The 21,007-nt window shown below is 41.4% G+C and overlaps 1 protein-coding gene across 1 annotated transcript in view; it reads right to left on the minus strand.

Moving 5' to 3' along the window:
• Positions 1–21,007, minus strand: part of ADAM12 (ADAM metallopeptidase domain 12) — a 187,140-nt gene that overhangs the window by 19,985 nt on the left and 146,148 nt on the right. The window contains exons 12-14 of the mRNA XM_055720883.1: positions 13,762–13,939; positions 8,894–8,983; positions 7,278–7,473 (exon numbers count right to left, since the gene is read on the minus strand). Of these exons, the coding sequence (XP_055576858.1) occupies positions 7,278–7,473; positions 8,894–8,983; positions 13,762–13,939 (464 nt within the window). The remainder of the gene's footprint in view (positions 1–7,277; positions 7,474–8,893; positions 8,984–13,761; positions 13,940–21,007) is intronic.

Consider the following 21,007-nt stretch of genomic DNA (forward strand, 5'->3'; position numbering starts at 1 on the left):
GGTATCCCTCTTGTGAATCCTCCTAGGACACAAAAATTTTTAGGAAATGCCAAATCTAGTTTGGTGAAGAAAGACAAAGGCCAGCTGGTGAGTTAGCTCCCTTATTTTTACAGGAGCCCACAGGATTGTAGTGAGACCCCAGGAGCTGAAGCTGAAGCCAAAGCAACTCAGCACAACAAGAAACCAAAAAAAACCCCACAAAACAGTTGCAAACTAGAGTACCACGTGTCTGTGAAAACATGACCACATGACATGGCAAAGAGGATACGCTGCTGTTAGATCAAGCTAATGTACTGGGGAGAGGATGGGAACCCATCCCTACTTTAATTCTTAGTAAATCCACTCCTGAGAGGTAAGACTGACTTGAAAGAAGGGTCGTTTCTACCACGGTGGTGGAAATAGGAATCTGGGAAGACAGGCGGCATCTGCTTCTTATCTACTGTAGTCCTTTATGGTGGAGACATATCCTAACGGCAAAGGAACTTCCCTGGTGGGAGTAGTACTGGAAATGTTTGTGCAGACAGATTACTCATCCTTAAATTTTAGAAGTTAAAAGGTACTATGAGGACGCCTGTTCTAATGTCTTATACAGACAATCTCCTGTCCATTTTCCCCCAGATTATGATCAACTGTTGAAAATCTTCTAGGGGAAGATACACGCATTCATATGAAAGGTCTAAGAGGTGGAGGATCTACTTCTCTGATTTGACTGTTGCAAGAATTAATTAGTTCACGTATTATAATTTAATCCCTTTGTTCTGTTGTGAGTGTGGCTTCTATTTCCAGCCAATAACTGCTGCTCCTTGCAAGATTTAAAGGTCTTTTGCTGCGCCCTTTGCTACCCCATAGTTTCTTTCCATGAAGATAACCAGTAGCACAATCAGGTCATTGCCACCATTTCAACTACTCCAATACACAGACTTGCTTTGAGGAGACAAAGTGTTAAGGAGATACACTGGCTAGAACTCTTCACAGAGATCTGCTAGATGCATTTTTGTACTTTTGATAGATCAGCCAAACCGAAATGAAAAGATCTGGCAGCAAATGATCCTAAAGGTGGAGAATATGCCATTTGTACAGTGTTCCCTGATTTTTAACAGAGACAGAATATCTGAGTTAATGTTACATTTTTTTCAAATGTTTTGAGCCACTTCCAAGCATGTATGCCTCTAACAGTGGGTAAAACGCATTTATTTAAACCATGCTGAAGATTTCATTTGAAATCCTTTAAAGAGGAAGAAGTTTGTAGGGGGTTTTTTGTTTGTTTGTTTGTTTTTGTTTTGTTTTGTTTTTTCTTAAAAAAGGGGTCAAATTCCTGGAGAAGAAAATACAAATATGATTGTAAATCTTCCAGTTAGTGTGGTTCTTTTCACTAATAACTCAGAGATTAAAGCCTCAATTAATTATCTGCATTTCACAGTCAGAAGCTTGACTAATACTATATACTGCTGCACAGCAATCTAATGCTTTTAAGGACAAAATATTAAAACTTGGAGAGGCTTAAGATGGCACCCTTTTTTCCTTCTAACATTTTTACATACTTAAACTGGAAAACTCAGAAAGGCAAGCACAGAAGGAACAGAATATGAGCTGCTAGTTCCCTGGAGAGCAGGACAAGAGCCTGAAATTCTTTGGAAGATTACGATCAAGCTTGCTGAGTTCAGACTATTTCTCAAATCTGGAACTATTAAAAGGGACTCAGACAGCATTCTTTCACTTCTTTTCATTAGACCACAAGCAATAATCAAAGAATCAACAAAAGCATCCAGACAAGGCACTGTGCGAAAGGCAAATGTAAAATTTCCATTTTCAGCATATAGATCCCTCCTCATCTTTCAGGGCAGGGACATTAACCATTCAGCTTGATACAAACATTAACATGTGCCAGCTTTAGAAGGGAAGAGGAGGGAAGGAAAAAAACATGCTGTAAGCAAGAAATCAAGTCAGACTGCATCTCCTCCCACATCTGCAAAGACCAACTTCCTCAAACCTACCTCACCAAAGGAATAAGCCCTGCAACCACATATCATGATGATATGCAATTGGTGTGGGTCTCGCTTTTTTCTTGGCCAGGAGCCTTGTGCCACAATTAGTTCAGCCAGTGGCGTATCACAGACTCATAGAACAGTTTAGTTTAAAAAGGACCTGTAAGTAGCATTGCAATGACTGGAGGCTTCCCTGGAGATGTGTCAGCAGCAGCCCAGAGCGCAGACACATTTTCCCCAGAGTGGTGTGTTGCTCCAAAAGCTGCCAAAGGCAAAATGAATGCTCATGTCCTGCACTTTGACTGTAAGTGACCTAAAAAAACCTTATTAAAAATCATGGCATTAAAAAGACAAAGGGCTTGCTGAAATTCTAAGAGAGTTTAAGGAATTTATCTTCTTTTTTCACCTGGTGAAACCTTTTTTTTTTGTTTGTTTGGTTGTTTTTTTTTTTGAATGTAGAAGTCAAGTGTGCTACACATGATGGAAAGCAGCCTGCAGGAAGAAGAACACATCTGCAGCATCCTTGCAGTGCGCTTGAGCTCCAACCAATCATACTTGACAAGAAAAAAGACCTCATGGAGTACAAAAAAAATGCTCCCCTGCCAGGCTTGGAGCAGTCTGTGTATGAAAACACCTGGTACCCAATGATCGTCTGTGGCTTGGAACCCAAAATCTTCCATTTCTGTCTTTGGTATCAAACCAAAACACGTTGTTGCTTGGGATTCAGATGGCTGTTCCCTCCCTGACTGGTTTCTCACAATATTTGGACTTTTTAACAGATGAAAACATATCAGCGTGTAAGAAGCCGAACAGATGGAGCTCCCAAGTTAAAAGGAGGTTTTCAGAGGATGCTGAAGGAAGAGAATTGTAACATTGTGTTTCTGGAGGTAACCCATTCATCATGATGGCACCACATAAACTGAAGCAGAAAGTCCTGTCTTTCTCTATTTTGCTACCTCTACAGGCAAAGGCAAAATGATTTGTGAAAGATTTCCAGTTGTTATTAAGTGCTTTGAGCTGGATAAGCAGAGTTTATTTCACTTTGCAATTGATAATTACAGTATCGTGACCCTGTAATTAAGGTCCTGCCAGCCTTTCCACGCCAAGCCTTATTCAAGGGATTAAATCAGCCGTTTGAGACTGCAGAAGGTCAAAGCTCACCACTGCAGTTCTCAGCCTGTAGATTTTATTTTTTTTTCCCTCTCCAAACGTGTATATTGATAAGCCCACTTCTTTCCCTGTATAGTTGCAAAAAAAGAGAGATGTTCTATACTTTTGGAAGCGATACAGAAATGCTGTGTCATTTCAGATCAGTACAGGACCTGCTGCAATGAACAAAACACCGTCACGGTCTCCTGAAAGAGAAGGGAGAAATTTCTGACCATGGTGCTGATTCCATGAGCAGAGAAATGCTCATTATCAGCCTGACAGCAGAAAAGAAAGATATTTCAATTGAGTTCCCAGCATCATCTCAAGGCTTATATTTTAAAAAAATTACACAGTGTTTAAGGGTGTGGAAGAGAATAAAACCTCAGTATCCAAGTAACAGACTGGAGTTCTATTGCTCAGGCTGTGCCAAGCAGCACCACAAACAACTGTATAAATAAATATAAGCATAAAAATATGCACTCTGCTCATGTGATTTGCACCTGGGTTTTATATCTCATTACGTTTGTTTTAGTGCACTGATAATGCAAAGCAAACTTTCCACAAGCTCCCCTTAGCCTCTCTCTTCATCTTGGTGATGCCTGTTAGTCTGTGCAAGAGCAAGATGGGGTTGAGCTGTTATTTTTTGCTTTTAAGGAGCATTCTAGTTCTCACTACCTCTGAGAAGATGGGCTAATGCCTTCCACATCTCCAAAAGAAAAGGCCTGGCTATCAATCTGTGATGATCAAAACGGTTTGATCCTACTGAATCCAGATCTTTACAATGCTTGGACAAATTAATATTAAAAAAAGCAACCAACCAGCCAAACACAAAAAGCAGTTAGCAATGGCTTAGTTAGCAAACTTAGATGGGGAACTTATCTATTTTGCCTATAGGGTTGCACCTGGAAACAGCTGCAAAGCTCTTACACCAGTGACAGGGCTTTGTAACAACCAATGGCATTAAAACTAAGATTGCTCCTTCCTAAACAAATGGTCATGTCTATACAACAAATTTAAGTATGTTCGAATTATTAAGTCAATGCCTGCCATTGGCTCCCCCAAATCATTGCTTTTTTCCCTCTTGGGGAAATGTAGGAAAACCCACTGACAAACGTCTCCTTTCCTTCCCTAAAGAACCACTGTCTTGTTAATGTAGAAAAAGACATGAGTCTAAAGCTGAGAATCTTCCATTCCTTGGTAATCGATAATTTCTCTCCCTTAAGTAGCTTTATCTGCTTATCTAGTTGCTCCTGCAAAGTGCCAATGGAGTACCAGCCATTACACGTGTCTTACCATCGATGTCTTTCAGTCACACTACCATCAACAGCTCAGGTCAGTGCAATTGGATTTTTTTTGAATATGAAACAAAAAAGGTCACAAGCAATTCATGCATATTTCTCCTTAAGGATAAAAATGACACGAATTATGGTGAGAGAGAGAGAGAAAAATTTGTATGTTCTGGAAGCAGACTGGAATAAACTTGGTCTTTAGGAAGAATTTATGGCTATATTCAGAGGCTGTGCCCAGGTGCTCCTCCCCTCTTCCATACCAAGTTTTCCATCCCATGGCAGGCACGGAATAGCAACAAAATGTTCCTCTATTTCATTTGAATTTATCTGTTGAGTGTAACAAAAAAAACTCAAGGAAACGCAAGTACTTCTTTCTGGAAACAGGTTTCTGTCGCTCAGCCTAATGTAAACAAGCTCTGACAATGCTCATCATTTTTCATTAACTAGATCTAAAAATATAAAGATTGATGTTTGTCATTGGCCTACTGGACATCTGTAACCTGACGAATAAAGAAGGATGTACAAAAGAAGCCATCAATAAGGAATTCAATATACTGAATATTATTTTAAGAGAAGTTATTGTATTTTTTTCTGCATGGCTTTCTCCTACTGGGAAAAAGAAAAAAGGAATTAAGGTAAATGAACTATGATCTGTTTTTTCTTTTTGGTACAATTTTTTTTTTTTTTTTCAAAAAACCCACACAACTACTCCTTCACTCCAACACACAGAGGTGTTAAAAACAGTTCTAATACATTACAAAAATCTGGTGAAAGGTTCAAATGTATCTTTTTGATGTGAAGTCCAGAGACAACTGGATTTTAGAATGACAAGTCTCTCTTTCTGCTGCAAGCAAGGCTGGAGAGAAAGGGGTTTTTTATGTCTACTACCATGCTATTTTCCCAACTGCATAGTCCACCTAGCCCTCTTCCAACTCCATCCTGCATCTGCCAGCTCATACTGCAACCAGATGGAAGTCTGATCAAGTGGTGGATATTCACATCCCTAGTCTTTCAATCTTGTTTCTTCCTTCTTGCAAATTCAATATTGTCCATGGTTTTTGCTTGAACCCTACCTATACACTGTTTGAAGAATTAGTCTACTGGCATTATTTCTATTTCCAAAAATGTGATAAGAATTAAGCCTTTTGGTTCAGGTTTGGTCATGTCCATCCTCCCTTTCAAAATCTTTATCTTTGGGTATTCCCAAGACAATAAAGGTATTCCAGTTTAAGTCTGTCAGAGCTCTGCCCTTAACACAGTCATCTTTCTCATAACCATCCCCCATAGCCTTGGCCACTGGAGACTCCATGCACAGCTGTGCCCATATTGAATAGTCCCAAGAAGAAAGACAAGAAAGAACTGGGGGAGCCCAGGGGGTTTGGAGGACTTGCTGTGTGAGGAAACAGACCTGGCAAGGGAGCTGCAGAAATTCAGTTCCCTGACCTTTAGCTAAATTTTTCTCAGCAACTGAAATTATGAACAGTCTGACCGAGAAACTTTCCATGGCATGGGAAACTGGTTCATAAGAAGATTTTGCTTTATATAAGAGAAAATGTCTCTGTATCCAGGGGATTAAAAATCCCAGTATGACTAAGACTAGAGGCTATAATTGTACATGCCTATATGAGCTCATATTAACTCTGTGACACGTATGGGATTCGGAGGAGTATATCAGATGCATGGTTTGTTCCACGTGGGGAGTTTAATTTTGAAGTGGAATTCCTCTAATGTGTTCTTATACCCACATGACCAAGCTAACCTGCTATCTGTATCAGCGGCACTACTTCTTGAAATGTTTTCATGCTCTTTAAAAAAAAAAAACCAACCCTGTGAATGGTCCAAGTCCCTGTGAAGATGACAAATTCTTCAACAGACTTCTGATGAGGGTTTTGACCAAGGGGAACATCTGCGTGTCATTATATTGATGCATAAGTTTTGGAACAGAGTTAAAGGCAGAGAGATCTGAATTGAAAGAGGCTAAGGGAGCTGAAAAAGTTACTTTAAAAGAAATAATTAAATCTCTCTCTCTAACACAAAAAACATTAAATCTATCTAATGCTCCTCCTCAGGAGAGGTAAAAGTGCTTCTCCCATTTGAGAGAGGGGGTAAGTGAGATGCTGAAGGAGACGTGACTTGTCCCCAGAGAAATGCTGAGTTAATCCTTGCGTTATACTGGAAGGACCACAGGACAATACCGAAAGTTGAACAGCTTTCCTGCGATATCATCTGTTTAGGATAACCCAAGAACTCATGCTATTAGATTTGTGCAAAAAGGAAGTAAATTCCCATGGAAGAACAAAATCTCTTTCTGCCTCAGTGCATCCTCTGCTAAGAGTACTGTCAGGAGGCAGGTTTACAGGTAACACTAATTAATAAAATGTACACAATGATACAAGAATCTTCTGTTAATGTCAAATACCCAACTCTGTTTTGGGATGTGGACAAACATATATGGTTTGCAGATGAGCAATTTGGAGCACAGGAGGAAGCTTACATACCACTCTGAAATGGGGTACGATTTCAACCTGCCAAGAGTGGTCGGCACTTTGTAGGATGACAGAAGGCCATATTAAAGTCAGTATTAAATGATTTGTCTAAGTTCACCCAGCCGTTTGCAGCGGTGCTGCAGAATGAAGCTAGTTGCTGTTGCTCTCTACCTCCTGCTGCAAGAAATGAACATGACTGCAAATCAAGGTTGAAATGAATCACAAAATGATTCCCTCATTATCCAGTTCTCCATTTCAGAAAAGAAGAGATACAGATTGGTACTGTATAAAATTCCTCCAAATCACACGCTTCCCTCCTCCCCCTTCCCCAAGCCTGTTTCATAAACAGATCTCGTTCTCAAACTCACCTTGGCCCCAGAGCGTGATACACTGCTGCTCGTGGGTCTGGCATATGCCATTGTAGCAATACCCGTCCACCCCGTGGCACGCGTGCCCGTCGTGCAGGTACACGTTAGCTGGGCAGTGAGGGCTGGCTCCTGTGCAAAACTCTGGCAGATCACAGGAATTACTTGACTCTCTGCAAGAAATCCCCGCTGGTTTTAACTGCAAAACAAACAAAAATGTCAACGGCTGTGCTCCCGAACAATAAGAGTTATGCAGGGGTATAACCATGCAGCACATGAACAGCTTTTTTCCACTGGCTCTGCACCAACTGACCGCAGAGGACAGTGCAAGGATTATACAGCTTTTTAAATACGTTTATTTGACATGTTGTGAATGGTTTGGCAGGAAGAAGGGCCAAGCTGAAGTTGCTGCAAACATGGCTTACACGGCTCAGGACAGAAGGTCAACCCAGACCTTGGTTCGTTGCAGGTAGGACCCAAGGTTTTCTGCGTGCCTCCTGCAATCATGCCTAAGCACACAGGCGCAGAAACATGTCGGGCTGTACGGCAAAGCGTGCCCCGTAGCACTGACTGAAAGTCAAATTAGGAACCTTTCCATCCATACAGCTATAACATCACTGCAGGGACCAGGGCGGCCAGCTGATCACGTAATGTTTTATGTGTCATGTTACAGCTCACGAAGCCACCAGCCCACTTGACTCTGGGTTCAGCTGCCTGACAGCTTCCTGGGATGGAAGAGCATTTCCTCATGGAAACGCTGCACTGTCACGGGCATCAAGATCTTCTTCAACTTAAATATACAACTAGTCCATGTAACTGTTCCTGTCTTGTCCTGATTTCCCTGGATAACTACATTTTTCAGAGCTGAAGGCAGCTAGTAGGCAATGGTGCAGTGTGCCAGTCTGAACATTCACTTATCAACAGCAGCCACAGAAGATGGGTGTGCTCTGGGAGCTGCACTGAATTCTGACTGCATCACCACAGCGCCTTTGGTAAAAAGCAAAAGGACATGAAGATTGATTTTGCTAAAAAGCATTTGCTGGCTGTTTTGATAGCTTGCTGCTACTGAGCTTTTAGGCAGATGGTTGCCACAGACACAATGGAAACTGGCTGAATGCTTTATTAGCCCATATGCAAGAGATGGTCTGAGAATTCAAGAAGGTAGATGTCTGTGGCAAGTTAGCTTTTTATAGTATGTTAGGATTCCACAAGAGCTGATGGTCTACCATTAAAAATATATACGCTGTTGACAGAATGATTATTTTAAAAGTCTTCCCTAAAAAAGCGTCCAGCATTTGATGACTGCTTGCCAGAGCACAACATCCATATACACCTGAAAAAAATCAAAGCATACAGAAGTTCAGAAAAATAAGAGGTTTTGCATGAGCAAATGAAGTGGCTGCAAATAGCAGAGACACCATTAAGACATCTGTTGATCTGCTCCTTCAATAACTGTTACAATTTGAGAATTTTTTTAATTGCTTACATGGAATGCAAGTGTCTTAATGCTTAGTGATACCAGTTTGCTTGTTCCCCATCCTTGCTTACTGCTCTGTAGTTGGGTATATTGTGGAATTCTGCCCGACCCACACAGATAAGAAACGTTTCCGTTGGTTCACCTGGCAGTCTTCGCAGCAAAGTCCATGTGCACACACTGCTCCTGGCTTCAAAGTACAGGTGGTTGCATTGCAGCACCGGTTTGTACATTCCTAGATGGAGGATAAATTTAGAGCAGTCAACTTTCAGTCACAATGAACCATAAATCAAGAGAGTGCCCATAGCTCTGCCAAGAAAAGCTAGGCATGAAATAATGAATTATGCATGAAATTCTACAACTTAATCCAAACAGTCTCGTCTGCCCTTAGATTCCACAAGTGCAATAATTGTAGCACATACCAGAGAAGCCGCTGAGGCAGGCTTGTTAATTCTAGCTATGAATCTAACCTCAACTATCACAAACAACTCAAGTATGCCGATACCAACCCTGATACAGCAGTACGGTGTTTGATTTCCACAAAAATCAGTGGGATGGTTCCATTGCCTCCATTTGCATTGGTGCAGCTACTGAGCTTCACAACTGCAGCTCTCTATTTTGTGATAGTTGCTCACCAGCCATCTGTATTGCAGGGAGACTGGTGGCTGCCACAAAGAAAGATGATGACACTATTCCGTGCAATCTCTTATCAGGATATGCCAGTAATAGAGCTTTGAGAAATGAAACGAGTATGAATTGCATTCTCACTAAGAGATAGATCCCAATTTCACACTTATGGATTAGATGGTGGCATGTGTGGGGCTTTTGCAAACTTTATTCACAGTAGAATAAGCTAGTAAGAAGTTTCAGAAAATAATAGATTTGTTTTTCCAAGATTATGTTCACAAGCTGCAAGTTACGTCGGCTGTGCTGGAATCTCATCTCTCTAACAAAAATAGGAGCAGACAAAATTGCTCTTCAGCTGTGTTAAGTCAGTTTGACTTAACAAGGGATCACTAACAATATAGGGAACACAGGAAAAATAAGTGGGTTAGGATGATGTTCACAGCCTCTTGTTAGTTTATTGGCTTTTGCAAAGCGTTCCAAGTGGAAGACAGAGCTACCACTGCTCTCACAAATAAAAAGCAAAATGATTCACAGTATTTCAATGTTTTCCTAGATAATATCTGCCTGAATATACCAAGCTTGTGCTGCTCTGAAGCAGCGGAACAACTTCCTGCACCTATTTTTGATCGTTGCCGGAAGGCAGCAGGCTACGCAAATATTTCTGTGCAGCTGCTGTATTTAAGGAGTAACGTTCCTCTGCGCAGAAGCACATTTTATAAATTCACCTCGGTAGCAATCTGAGAAAAGCGGAGTGGAGGAAAAGAATGTCAGTCCAATTAAAGTCCTTCTGAAAGAGTCAGCTCCTATAACCCACCATCTAGCCCTACACCAGCCAGCCATGGAAAGTAATCGGCATTCCACAGGCAGACTGGGGTAGACAGAGCTCTGTGAATGATGTTGCTGCAGCTTTTGAAATTTCCAATTGCTCACTCACTTATTACTCATTGTAGGGAACGAGCCTGGTAAATGGTTTTTGTGCCTGGGCTATTAAATTGTCAGGAATGGTTTTAACATAAACAGGCAAGCAAAGAGAAAAGGCTCACAAGGCTGCTGGAGGCTGGAGGTTGCCACTCAAAACTACCGCCGTGTTGTAGTTTATTATCATTAGCTATTACCGCTAACAACAGCAATGATGGGAGTGGGTTTCTTGGTGTAGGGCTCCTGGGCTCAAAGAGACTAACACAACAGCAGTTCTAGCATCACCTACATGATGCCAGGTACCGCAGACAGGACGTGTTGTTTTCACCCCCCCTCATCTAAGAACACAAGACAGACCACACTGGGTCAGCCTATAGCCCTTCCAGCCTGGTGTCCCCCTGCCAGCAGCCAGCAGAGAGTGCTTAAGGACAAGAAAGTCCTTACATGATATACATATATAAATACCTAGATCACATACACGATACCTTCCTCGTCTCCTGGCTTTCCTTCGGCTCCATGGGCATTTTCTTATACCTGTTACACTCAGTGGAAAGGAACTTGCAAGTAATCGACGAAGGCTGGGGAGCAGCTCCTTCTGCATGTTTGAAACCTGCCATTTTCTAGCTTCACTTGCACAGTTCTTGTCGGGAGACGATCGCTCCTTAGTCACCCTTTCCATTTCATTCACGATTTTATCAGCTTCTGTCACATTTTCCTTCATTTTCTTCTCTTCCAGCCAGACCCTCTTCAAAACTTTGAACCACATTAATGCTTTTCTTCCACCCTTTTTCATCCTGCTTTATCTTTCCTGAGATCAGGGAGGAGCGGGAAAGAACTCCATGCGCAGTTCCAGACGCAGCATGCTGCAGATTTATGGAGGCCTACCGGTGCTTTGTTTTGTTTTCCGATTTCTTCCCTAGTAATTTCTAACAGCCTATTTACCTTTTAGACCAGTCTTGAGCACTGAGCTGACATTTTCATGAGACTATTTACTGCAGCACGAAGTCTTGTTCCTCTGTGGCCAGAGTCAGCTCAGAGTCCATCATCTTATACGTGATGTTTGGAACGTGCATCACTCCACACCGAATCCCATTTGTCACCTTAATACCCAATCCAGCTGTCTCAGAAGGTTCCTCTGCAGTTCTTCACCGCCAGCTTTCATCTCTACCATCCTAACTAACATCATCAGCAAATTCGAGACTATTCCTCTTCCCAGGCTGTTTATGAATATGCTGAATTGTGTAGCCCCCAGGACACATCTCATGGATACATCACAGCAGATCTCCTTCCACTGCACAAACTGGATGATTTATACCTGCTTGTATTTCCTGTCTTTTAACCCAGTTTTTGCCCATGCAGCATTCCCTCGTCCTACAGCTCTTTAGCCTCCTGAAGAGGCCTTCGTGAACAGCTTTGGTCTAAAGCCTCTCTGGACTCCTGCAATAACAGCATCGCCCCTTTCCACCCGCTCGCTAAGTCCTTCAGAGCACTGAGGTAGGTTTGCACAAGATTTCCTGGCACAAAAGCTGTGTTGACTTGTCCCTGGCATGTCACAGCTGTTCAGGCACTAGCTCTTAATTACATTTGGAAGTAATTTGTCTGACTTCTGATTTACCAATTTGTAGTTTTCTGATCCCCCTTGCAGCCTGTTACAAAATTAGCTACATCTGTCACTTTTCAGTTCTCAGGGCCTAAGGCTCCCCCCTCCTTTCTCCTGTCTTTCCATGTGCATTCTACATTAAATCTCCTTCTACAGACACTGTAGCACATCAGACATTTTTGGCAATATAATCCAAAATGGAATTGGAACTTAATTGATAATATCATCCTTGGTCAGGTCTTACACCCTCAGCCTGGTGGTGGGCGTGCCAGCACCCATTATACTCCAGAAGACGACCAGCACCTGACGCACAGGAATTGTAGCATGGATGGAGGTGGTTCAGACAGTCCCAACCGCATTAGCATTTCCAGAGTTGCCTGAAGGGTGAGAGGTGTTGCTAGTCCCGGCTCTCCACCCTCACGAATCCACTGCTGTCCTACTGCTAAGGAATGTCAGTGAGCGCAGACCTCGACACAGGGCTAATGTTTTCCTTAAAGGAGAAATACCCCAACCAACTGCCTACATCTGCATGTTCGGAGTGATATTTAATTCTGACCACTGATAAAATACAACCAGCATCCGTTATTGTACAGCCTCCCACGCCATAAAATACTGCAACACTATCGACAAACTCAGCTGGTAAATGACCGGGCAGTGATTTAGTAACTAATCTAATGTGTTTCCTGGTACCGCTCATATTATAGCAGTAAATTCAAAATTAATTTAATTGGGCTCAAACTCCTGTTTCCCAACATAGAAAGAAGAGGCAAATCAAGTCAGTGCTTGCTGATGTTAAGTGACTTTGACTTGAAAAGGTATCACTAACATTCAAAAATGAAAATGAAGAAGATAACTGGGTTAGAAAGACATTTGCAAGCTGCTTGCTCTCTATTGACTTTAAACAAGAAGATAAGCCTGTTTCCTCCAACCTCGTTACCCTGAAGAATGAGTGAACTGTCAGGAAATCCTTATGGCTTGTGTAAATCCAATACACTGTACAGACAGGACACAGCGGTATCTCGATGTTTTAACTGACCCAATCTATTTTGTCTGCAGAACCATATCTAGCGCAGGAAACAAATCCCTCCTCTGCTGATGTATTTAATTCAGATAACCTGAGAGAAATTCAATACAGCCAATGAGCATGGGATGCCAAAGGGATAAGGTTGTCCACTCAGATATTATTTGACCCCCAGGTTTTGGCTGTCTCCTCCCAATCTGAGCAGTCCTCTGACACATCCACTAAACTAAATGGAATGATCTTTGAAGTAGGAGTTATCTTTTTGGGAGGCAGTAGAGGCTGCTTCTTTTAGAAAGGTAATGGGCTAGCAGCAAAGGAAAACCTCATAGTGATGGAGAGAAAGGTCTTGTAGCAAAAACCTGAAGCTGGCTGCAATGAAAAAAGTACCTAGCCAATATTAATATTTATATAACTATTTATATTTATATTATGAGTGGCTTCTCACATATGTAAACAAACCTTCAGCTAATGCGTGGTATCTTGAGAAATCTGAGCAATGTTAACAAATTTATTTTGAGTTTAGCTTATTAACTAGCACTTAAAGGGATTTCTGTTGTTAGGAAGATGACAGTCACGGTTACTCTGTTGGACAAACCATGAGAAAGCTTGTTCTCTAGCAGTGAACCAAGCACATTCTTAACTAAAGCCCTGCCTGAACTTTAGCAACTCAAATGCAAGTCAAGCAGAAACTCCCCACATTTCTGAAGACTCCGAGGTTTAAGCTAAGATAGAAGCAGAGAAGGGAGAGTTTTGTTTTACACCAAGTAGTGTTAAATGTGCCAAACCAACTCTGCTGTTAAAAACCTGCAGACAGGAGGTGAGCAGCAATTCTCGGATGGTGTCTTACATCAGGCTCCCCGCAGTCACACTCCTCTCCATCTTCCACATAGCCATTCCCACACTTCTGTCCGCCAAAGGACTCCTTCACTTCAGGCAAGTTGAACAGACACATTCCCACTCCTTTTTCCAGGCTGTTTTCCAGGTCCTTTCTACTGCAGCTACTGAATACCATCGGAAAGGGATAGCTAGAATTAAAACACACGGAGACATAAGGAAAGGTGGTATTACTGGATGGAAACATCTCTCTCCTGTCATGCTGGTGACCTTTTAGCACATCTGTGCACTAATAAGAAGTCTGTGTTCATTTTTTTAAAAGCCTTTAACATGGGATTGAGATAAAACAATTCACTGTAAAATTGAGCCAAAAATATTTATCAGAATTTCTGACTATGAGGAAGAGAATTTCCACCTTTTCCACTTAAATTTGTATCTGCTGTTAAGAATTGGAAGTGTTCACATCTGAAGTTCCTTCTCCCTCTTTTGCATATGTAGTTGTAATGCAAATTTTGATCATGAGCCTAAAGAAATGCTGGCCTTGCAAGGAGGATTCCTGCATTTACAGGACTGCAAAACATCCTAATCCTTCTTGGAAAATTCATCCTCAAATGGCAAATTCATTCATCTTGCTGTGCAGTGTGGCAAACTTCCTGCTCTTTTCAGGGAAACAAAAAAAGGAAAAGAAAAAGATAAAAACACCGAGTTAGTTGGTAAGAGTCTACTTCTGCAATTCATCAAAGCTGAGCTTGGGAACTGCATGATTAAAGCATATACAGTTCTTATTTTAAATCCGGATGACTGTAAAGACACTACTGAAAATACTCAGATTTTGAATTCACACTGCTGAGAGCAGGATTTGGCCCTGCTGTACGAACACATAGTGGCTTTGATTTCTTTTGCAAAACACACGAACAATGTCAGCAAAACGATCCAGCGTAGTACAGGTATCACCAGATAATCTGTGTTTTTCTGTTTGAGGACATAATTCCAGTTTTACTAAGGAAAGCGTGCACTTTGACCCACAGATTCGAGACAAAGTGACACCAGGATCTGGCCATCGCTCGTGTCCTAAAGTTTGCTGTGCCCTCTCTGCACCGAGATGTGCACACGCTTACGCTGAATCTGTATGACAAGTAAGTTGCCACCAGCATCTCCCCTAAGACTTGGTACCTTCATCACTGCTGCTCCATGGTCCAGCAGTAATCTAACGTTATGGCAGCACAGGGAGTAAACCTGGTAATGGCTGGGCTTTAGTCGCTAAATGCTTTGGTATTAGGACATAATCTTTACAGACAAGCAAGATAATAGATGGAAGTTCTGCACTGCTGAACTTCAGACTGCGATTAATCTACTGTTGTTTCTAATACCCTGAAATGAGAAGCTTCCTTTGTGACTGATGATGCCTACAGGTATCAGAAAGGGATCATTTCTATTAAAAAAAAAAAGAAATGTTTGACAATTATAAATGCAATAGAGCTTCCTATACTGGGATAAGGAGGTTAATTAGTATCTTCAAGAAAGGTTATGAGAACTTCACAGACAGAATTTATTTGGTGCCTTTTAAAAAATTACCTCTTTTACAGATTCTTTTGCAATAAAACAGCCAGCTCATTGGAAAAGAACATAAACATGACTCTGAAGAAGAAAACAGTTTTGTGATTCACTGACATATGACTTCAGAAAGTTAATAGGCATCTCTGCTTAAAAAGCTGATTTCTGGAAAATTACTGATGTTTAGGCAAAATGACAGAGTCTAAGACAAATAAAGGAATTTCAGAATAGCATGAGGTAGGAGTCAGGCTGCTAGCTGCAGTTCTGGGCCCCAAGGGAAAACAGGGAAGGTACTCGGAGTAATGGAACAGAAAATAAAGGCACTTGGGAAGCCTCCTACTGACCGTCTGACATTGAGCAATTGGAGATGTTCTTAACAGGACACCACAAACTCCTGTCCTATTCTTAGTTTGACTGAAAAAAAACCTGCACAAAAATCTGTGTACGTGAGTATGAACAAATGGATGGATGTACACTACTATCAAACACTGCAAAAAACTCATAAAAACCCAGATACGTCTGACTGATCAATCCCGTACAAAACATATGAGTGCTTGATCAGACATGATCCTCGTATCAAAGTATGAATAAATGAATATTGCATCATCTAGGCAAGATCCTTCACTTCAGTGACACAGATTTACTTTGATATACACTGAGATGAGACGCGGAGACGTACAAACCTCACACAGACTGAACTCATTCAGAAACACAGATAATGCATTTTTCCCTGTGCCATATGTCTCAGCCACACACAGGTCATGAGAATAGCTCACCGGTCAAAACTGTCGATATTTTAGGCCTGTTCCCCTATATCCATGAATGCTCAGGCTTATTTGCATGAATGTGAGAGATGTCTGTCCATCACTGGGAGAACAGAACCCTTACTCTGTACCAGAGGTGAAATAATGTCATTGTTAATGAATGAGGTTTCTGTTTGCCCCCAAAGGAACTTCAAGCTGTTTCCTATTTTGAACTAAGGGATCCATTCATCTTCTGGCTTTTCCTATTCTTGATGCTGATTTCCTCAGCTGACATCAGCGCAGCACATGTTATTTGATGAAATATTCTGAAAATACTTTTTCTTTATCAAGTAAGCCCAGAATAAAGCAGTACAAACCCAGAGATGAACCCAAGAAGTGGAAAGAGAGAACAACTGAAGGGTAACCACACCATGCAAGAAAAGATTCTACATCAATTGATGCCAGTCGGTATTGCATTGGAAACACAACTGATCTTTCATACTACGATATTCTAACACACAACCATTCTTCGTTGGCGGGGTAGGGGTGGGGGTGGTGGGGAATCCTATGTAACAGCCACAGAATCTGTTCATTGTGATTTTAGGCTACATTTTGCCTGTCTCTGCAATTTTAAAGCTGTTTCACCAGAAGCATGAAATCCTTGGCAGAACGGAAGGGAAGGTATAGATATCAGATGTCGGTAGCGTTAGGCACGATGTCTAAGTAAGCGAATCTGGGGCTTGAGAAAAATGGTGGAGTAACGGTCACATGAAATAAACTCATCCTCTGAACAAATGCAGCAAAATTCCTCGCACTGCCGTGTGAAGAGGCTTCAGATCTCACCTGGAAGGACTACCCTTGGGTGGGAAAGGGTAATGGGGTCTCCGTGGTGAAGCCAGTACCTGTCTCCAAGATTTCAGTAACATGCTAATCAGGGATATTTGTGCTTTCTGAGGTAGCATAGACACTTATCCTACTGGAAAAACCCTCAGCTACCAGCTCATATAGGCCATTGGAGAACCTTCCAGAGGTAAAAACCTCATTAGCAATCAGTATATTCCATTATCCTGCATTCAAGACATTTTCTTTTACAGATCCGTATTTTTCTGCAGTTAGGAAGAGAGAGGAAACTTTAGTCCAACCTGATTCATATTCTGAGATGCTGAATAGCCCACACATTTTCTACACTGTGTGAATCTGTAGATTTAATACACAATGGATCATTTTGTCAAACCATTCTGGCTGCGTGTACGGCTCCACAGAACTCAAATTGTGCCCAGCACTACATCAGTCTCTTCAGTGGGTTTACAGCAAGGAAAATAATTTCAGTCTTTCTACCCGTCTTGTATCCACAGCATTCCTCAGTGTCTCCTAGGTGCTTGAAAGATGTGCGTAATCTCAAGCAACGAATATCCTAGTTCCCAGCAAAAAGAGCTTTGACTGCTCCTGCGAACGAGACCTTCATAGTAGCAAGAGGATGCCTGGTAATTGATTCCTTTGGAAACAGAGTCTGGTCTTGTCTCATTCATTTATATTTCAAGCACTCAAGCCATTCAAATGCCAGTTCCTTTACGCAGTTTTGCATTTAGCCTGTATTAGATGGCTCCTTTCATTAAGTAAGTGAAGTGGCATCATCACTGTGTCAAGTCCCTTTTAAGGATAAAGGCCTTTTATACTAGCACTGTGTTGCCCAGCATAGGCTTTTTTTGCATGAACTATAAAAGTTCATCTCCATCATCTCCATCTCAGAGGTATTTCCCCTCCTAATGGGCTGAATAACAAGAGAGTACAAGCACAGAAACACAGTCACTGCCCCAGAAAATTATAGTCTTAAGAGATCAGACAGCCAAAGCATTCAGGAGTAACGGAGTGACCCCTGATTCATGCGGGGTGACACAGCAGATCAGCTACAGACCCAGCACCGGCACCACCGCGGAGGCTGCTCTGCCCTGTTCACTGCTGCTGTCTTCCCCGCTGCTCCGTCTGGAAAATGCTGGGAGAGGCACTGACGTGGGCTGCAGGAGATCCTTGCTCCATTCCAAACCCTACCCCTGCATTGCAGCAATACCTTGGGAAAACTATCTGAAGTGAAACTACCTCAGTTCTTCCAAGCCATTTCTCTCTACATCTTTACACATCTAAATATTCAGCACTTAGGATCTACCTCCTCCATGTCCCTGCACCAAAACCCACAACATATTTTGTTGTTTCTCAAGAAGCATCACTGAAATGGTAACACCATCAATGATTCTGGCAATTCTCTATTCATTGCACAGGAGGATAAACTGCAGGCTCACAATATCTTGAAAACTAACACTTTGATTTTTATGCTTATTTCTACTCAATCTCAGGATATTTTCCTATTCAAGAACTGTAGGACTTTTAGTAAGTAACCACCTTGTTCTCTCCAAAATGTTGGCATATATACACACATACATGATATGTATATATAAATTATATAACTGTTTATAGGGTTCATTTATTCCAGTTCATATAGCAACCTGATTATTTAGCATTATGACAATGTTTATACAGAGCCTTTTACCAAAAGGCCCTGAAGTGTTTTACAATTATTCACTCAATTAAAATGCACAACAGCCCCAAAGAGCTCTATTAAGTACCACCAGGCCTTCTTCCCTGAGGTAATATGATAATTCGAGATTATATTAATTTTAAAAGGGCATTTTGATTTTCCAGAGCATACTTATCGAAACAACTGTTGACTAGCTAATTTCCAAAGATGCAGCAAACTGGGACCAGGCTCTGTCCAGAATGCTTGAAAAACCAAGCCTGAGAGGCCATGTCTGGAACTAGTTAAGGCATCAGCTGTGCTTGTTAGGAACACGAAGGTGCTCAAAGACAAGAGGGGTGCTGGGTCCCAGCCCTCCAAGTCTGAAATTTTGCTAGTTATGCACCAGAATTTCCAACGCTTGCTGTGACGACAACTTGTCTGAACTGAACACTGTAGTGTCTCTGTGTCTGTCTCAATCCAGGACCCTTTGAGACTCACAAATACGGATACTTACTGTCCTTGGCCTCCAAAATTCTTGATTTTTGGCTGCACAGTGGCTCACAACTGGAGAGAAGGAGATCAACTCAGATTTTTCTGTTGGGGGCATAAGATGGGAATTTGCACTCCCTCTTGCTCAGACTCTACAGGATGACTTACCCACAAATGTGTAGGTTTCCTGCTGCATATCCCTGTGTTCCTATGCATATGCATAGGAACATAAAAATAAGTTGTTTTTTTTTTAAACTTAAAAAAAAAAACAGAGATAGGGTTGCTTTTGTTCATTCAGGTATAAGTGATTTTTCCAATGAAAAAAATGTCAGCAGTAGGGAGAGTAATAGTAGAAAATAAACTAGAAGGTAGAAGCTCAAGCAACACGGATGTTTCTAGACACAGTGAGGTGTTGATTTCAAGGAACTATGACAATTTTCCAGCCTCCTCCAACTCCTGATCAAATTGACGATTCTTTCTCACTAAAAAGCATCCCCTTTGGTTTTAACCTTCTAGACATTACTATTGTTCTCCATCTCTTGAAAACAACTTTTTATGGTCTCCTAAGAGATGTGAGCCTACTAGAAAAAAACTGAATTTGCTATTAGATGACATTTTCTGACACTTCAGCTATTCTGTACAGCATGTATGTTAATGAATTAGTAAGCATAAAGGACCTCATAGAATTAGGTATTAAGCAGGAGATGAAATCCAGTTTTCTTTGATATTGAAATAGGTGTTCAAATACTACAGATCCCTTCGTGTATAAAGTTCTGTCATGACACGTTATTCAATACACCTCATGTTTTAAGAGCAACTGTTTAAAATTAGACAAGTGCCATAATATGGAAAGGCTTTTAAATCTATTATTTAAACAATGTCTTCATTTGTAAGTACTTTTGAGGGAAGAAGACACAAATGCAGGTTTGAGGTAGATCCCACGAGCACAATAAAGGAGAGACCCTAAAGGTAGCTGCAGATGCTCTCAGACCCAAAGCTTTTGCAAGCAGCAAATGACCAGGGCGATTGGGAAGAGGGGGTAAAACTGGAGGACTTTTGGGGGTCCTGCAAGATGTGCAGGCCCTTGTAAGCATCCTGCAGGAAAACAAAAGCCCTAAACAATGCTTGAGGGAAAGACACTGAAGGAATTTGAAAGGCATGATAGGGCTTTGTAGGAGACACCAGCCCCAGAAATGATGTGGCACACCTTTTTCGGCACTGTTGGAAGGGTTTAGCTAAAAATGTAGAATGGTTTTCTATCTATCTATCTATCTATCTATCTATCTATCTATCTATCTATCTATCTATCTATCTATCTATCTATCTATCTATCTCCCAAGTATTGAAATGGGAAGTTTGCTTCAAAAGGCAGATGTCTGACAACTCATACTTATTTTTCTAGCCTATTTTTCACTCTCTTGCTCCTCTTTTATAGTTTTAAACCCTAGAGCATCAATAAAGTAGAGCATGGAATTGGGCCATGTAGTTATACGTGACATCAAAGCTCTTGCTGTCTGAGTTCATGGTCAGTGATTTAAAAAACAAACCTAGCTTTCTCCTACAGCTTTTGTCGTGTTCACCACACGGCAGTTTTTATACTTCCAATAAGTAACTGTGAATATATCACACTCGTGGTTAATTTAATTGATGCGTAGTGGCAATGGCTTGTTGTGCTACAATGAAATTTCCAGGGTTATTGAAAAGAAAGTCTTCCCAAGCAAATGTTTAAACTTCTCACACAAATGCTTTAGTTTCATTTTGATTTGGCCCTGGGGATAGCGCAGATTCCCGGAATGCATTCAAGTAATCTCACTTCAGGTGTCTAGATTGGATGGCCATAGCCCCAGCTGAGACTTGACCTCTCCCATTACATTGAAGGTGAAAATTTAACTACCTGAAATATTCAAAAAGGCAGATTTATAATACGGAGTGTGGGGCTTCAGGTCAGCAAGCAGCAATGA

This window comes from Falco cherrug, chromosome 9, assembly GCF_023634085.1.
Source record: "Falco cherrug isolate bFalChe1 chromosome 9, bFalChe1.pri, whole genome shotgun sequence".
NCBI classification, from domain to species: domain Eukaryota; kingdom Metazoa; phylum Chordata; class Aves; order Falconiformes; family Falconidae; genus Falco; species Falco cherrug.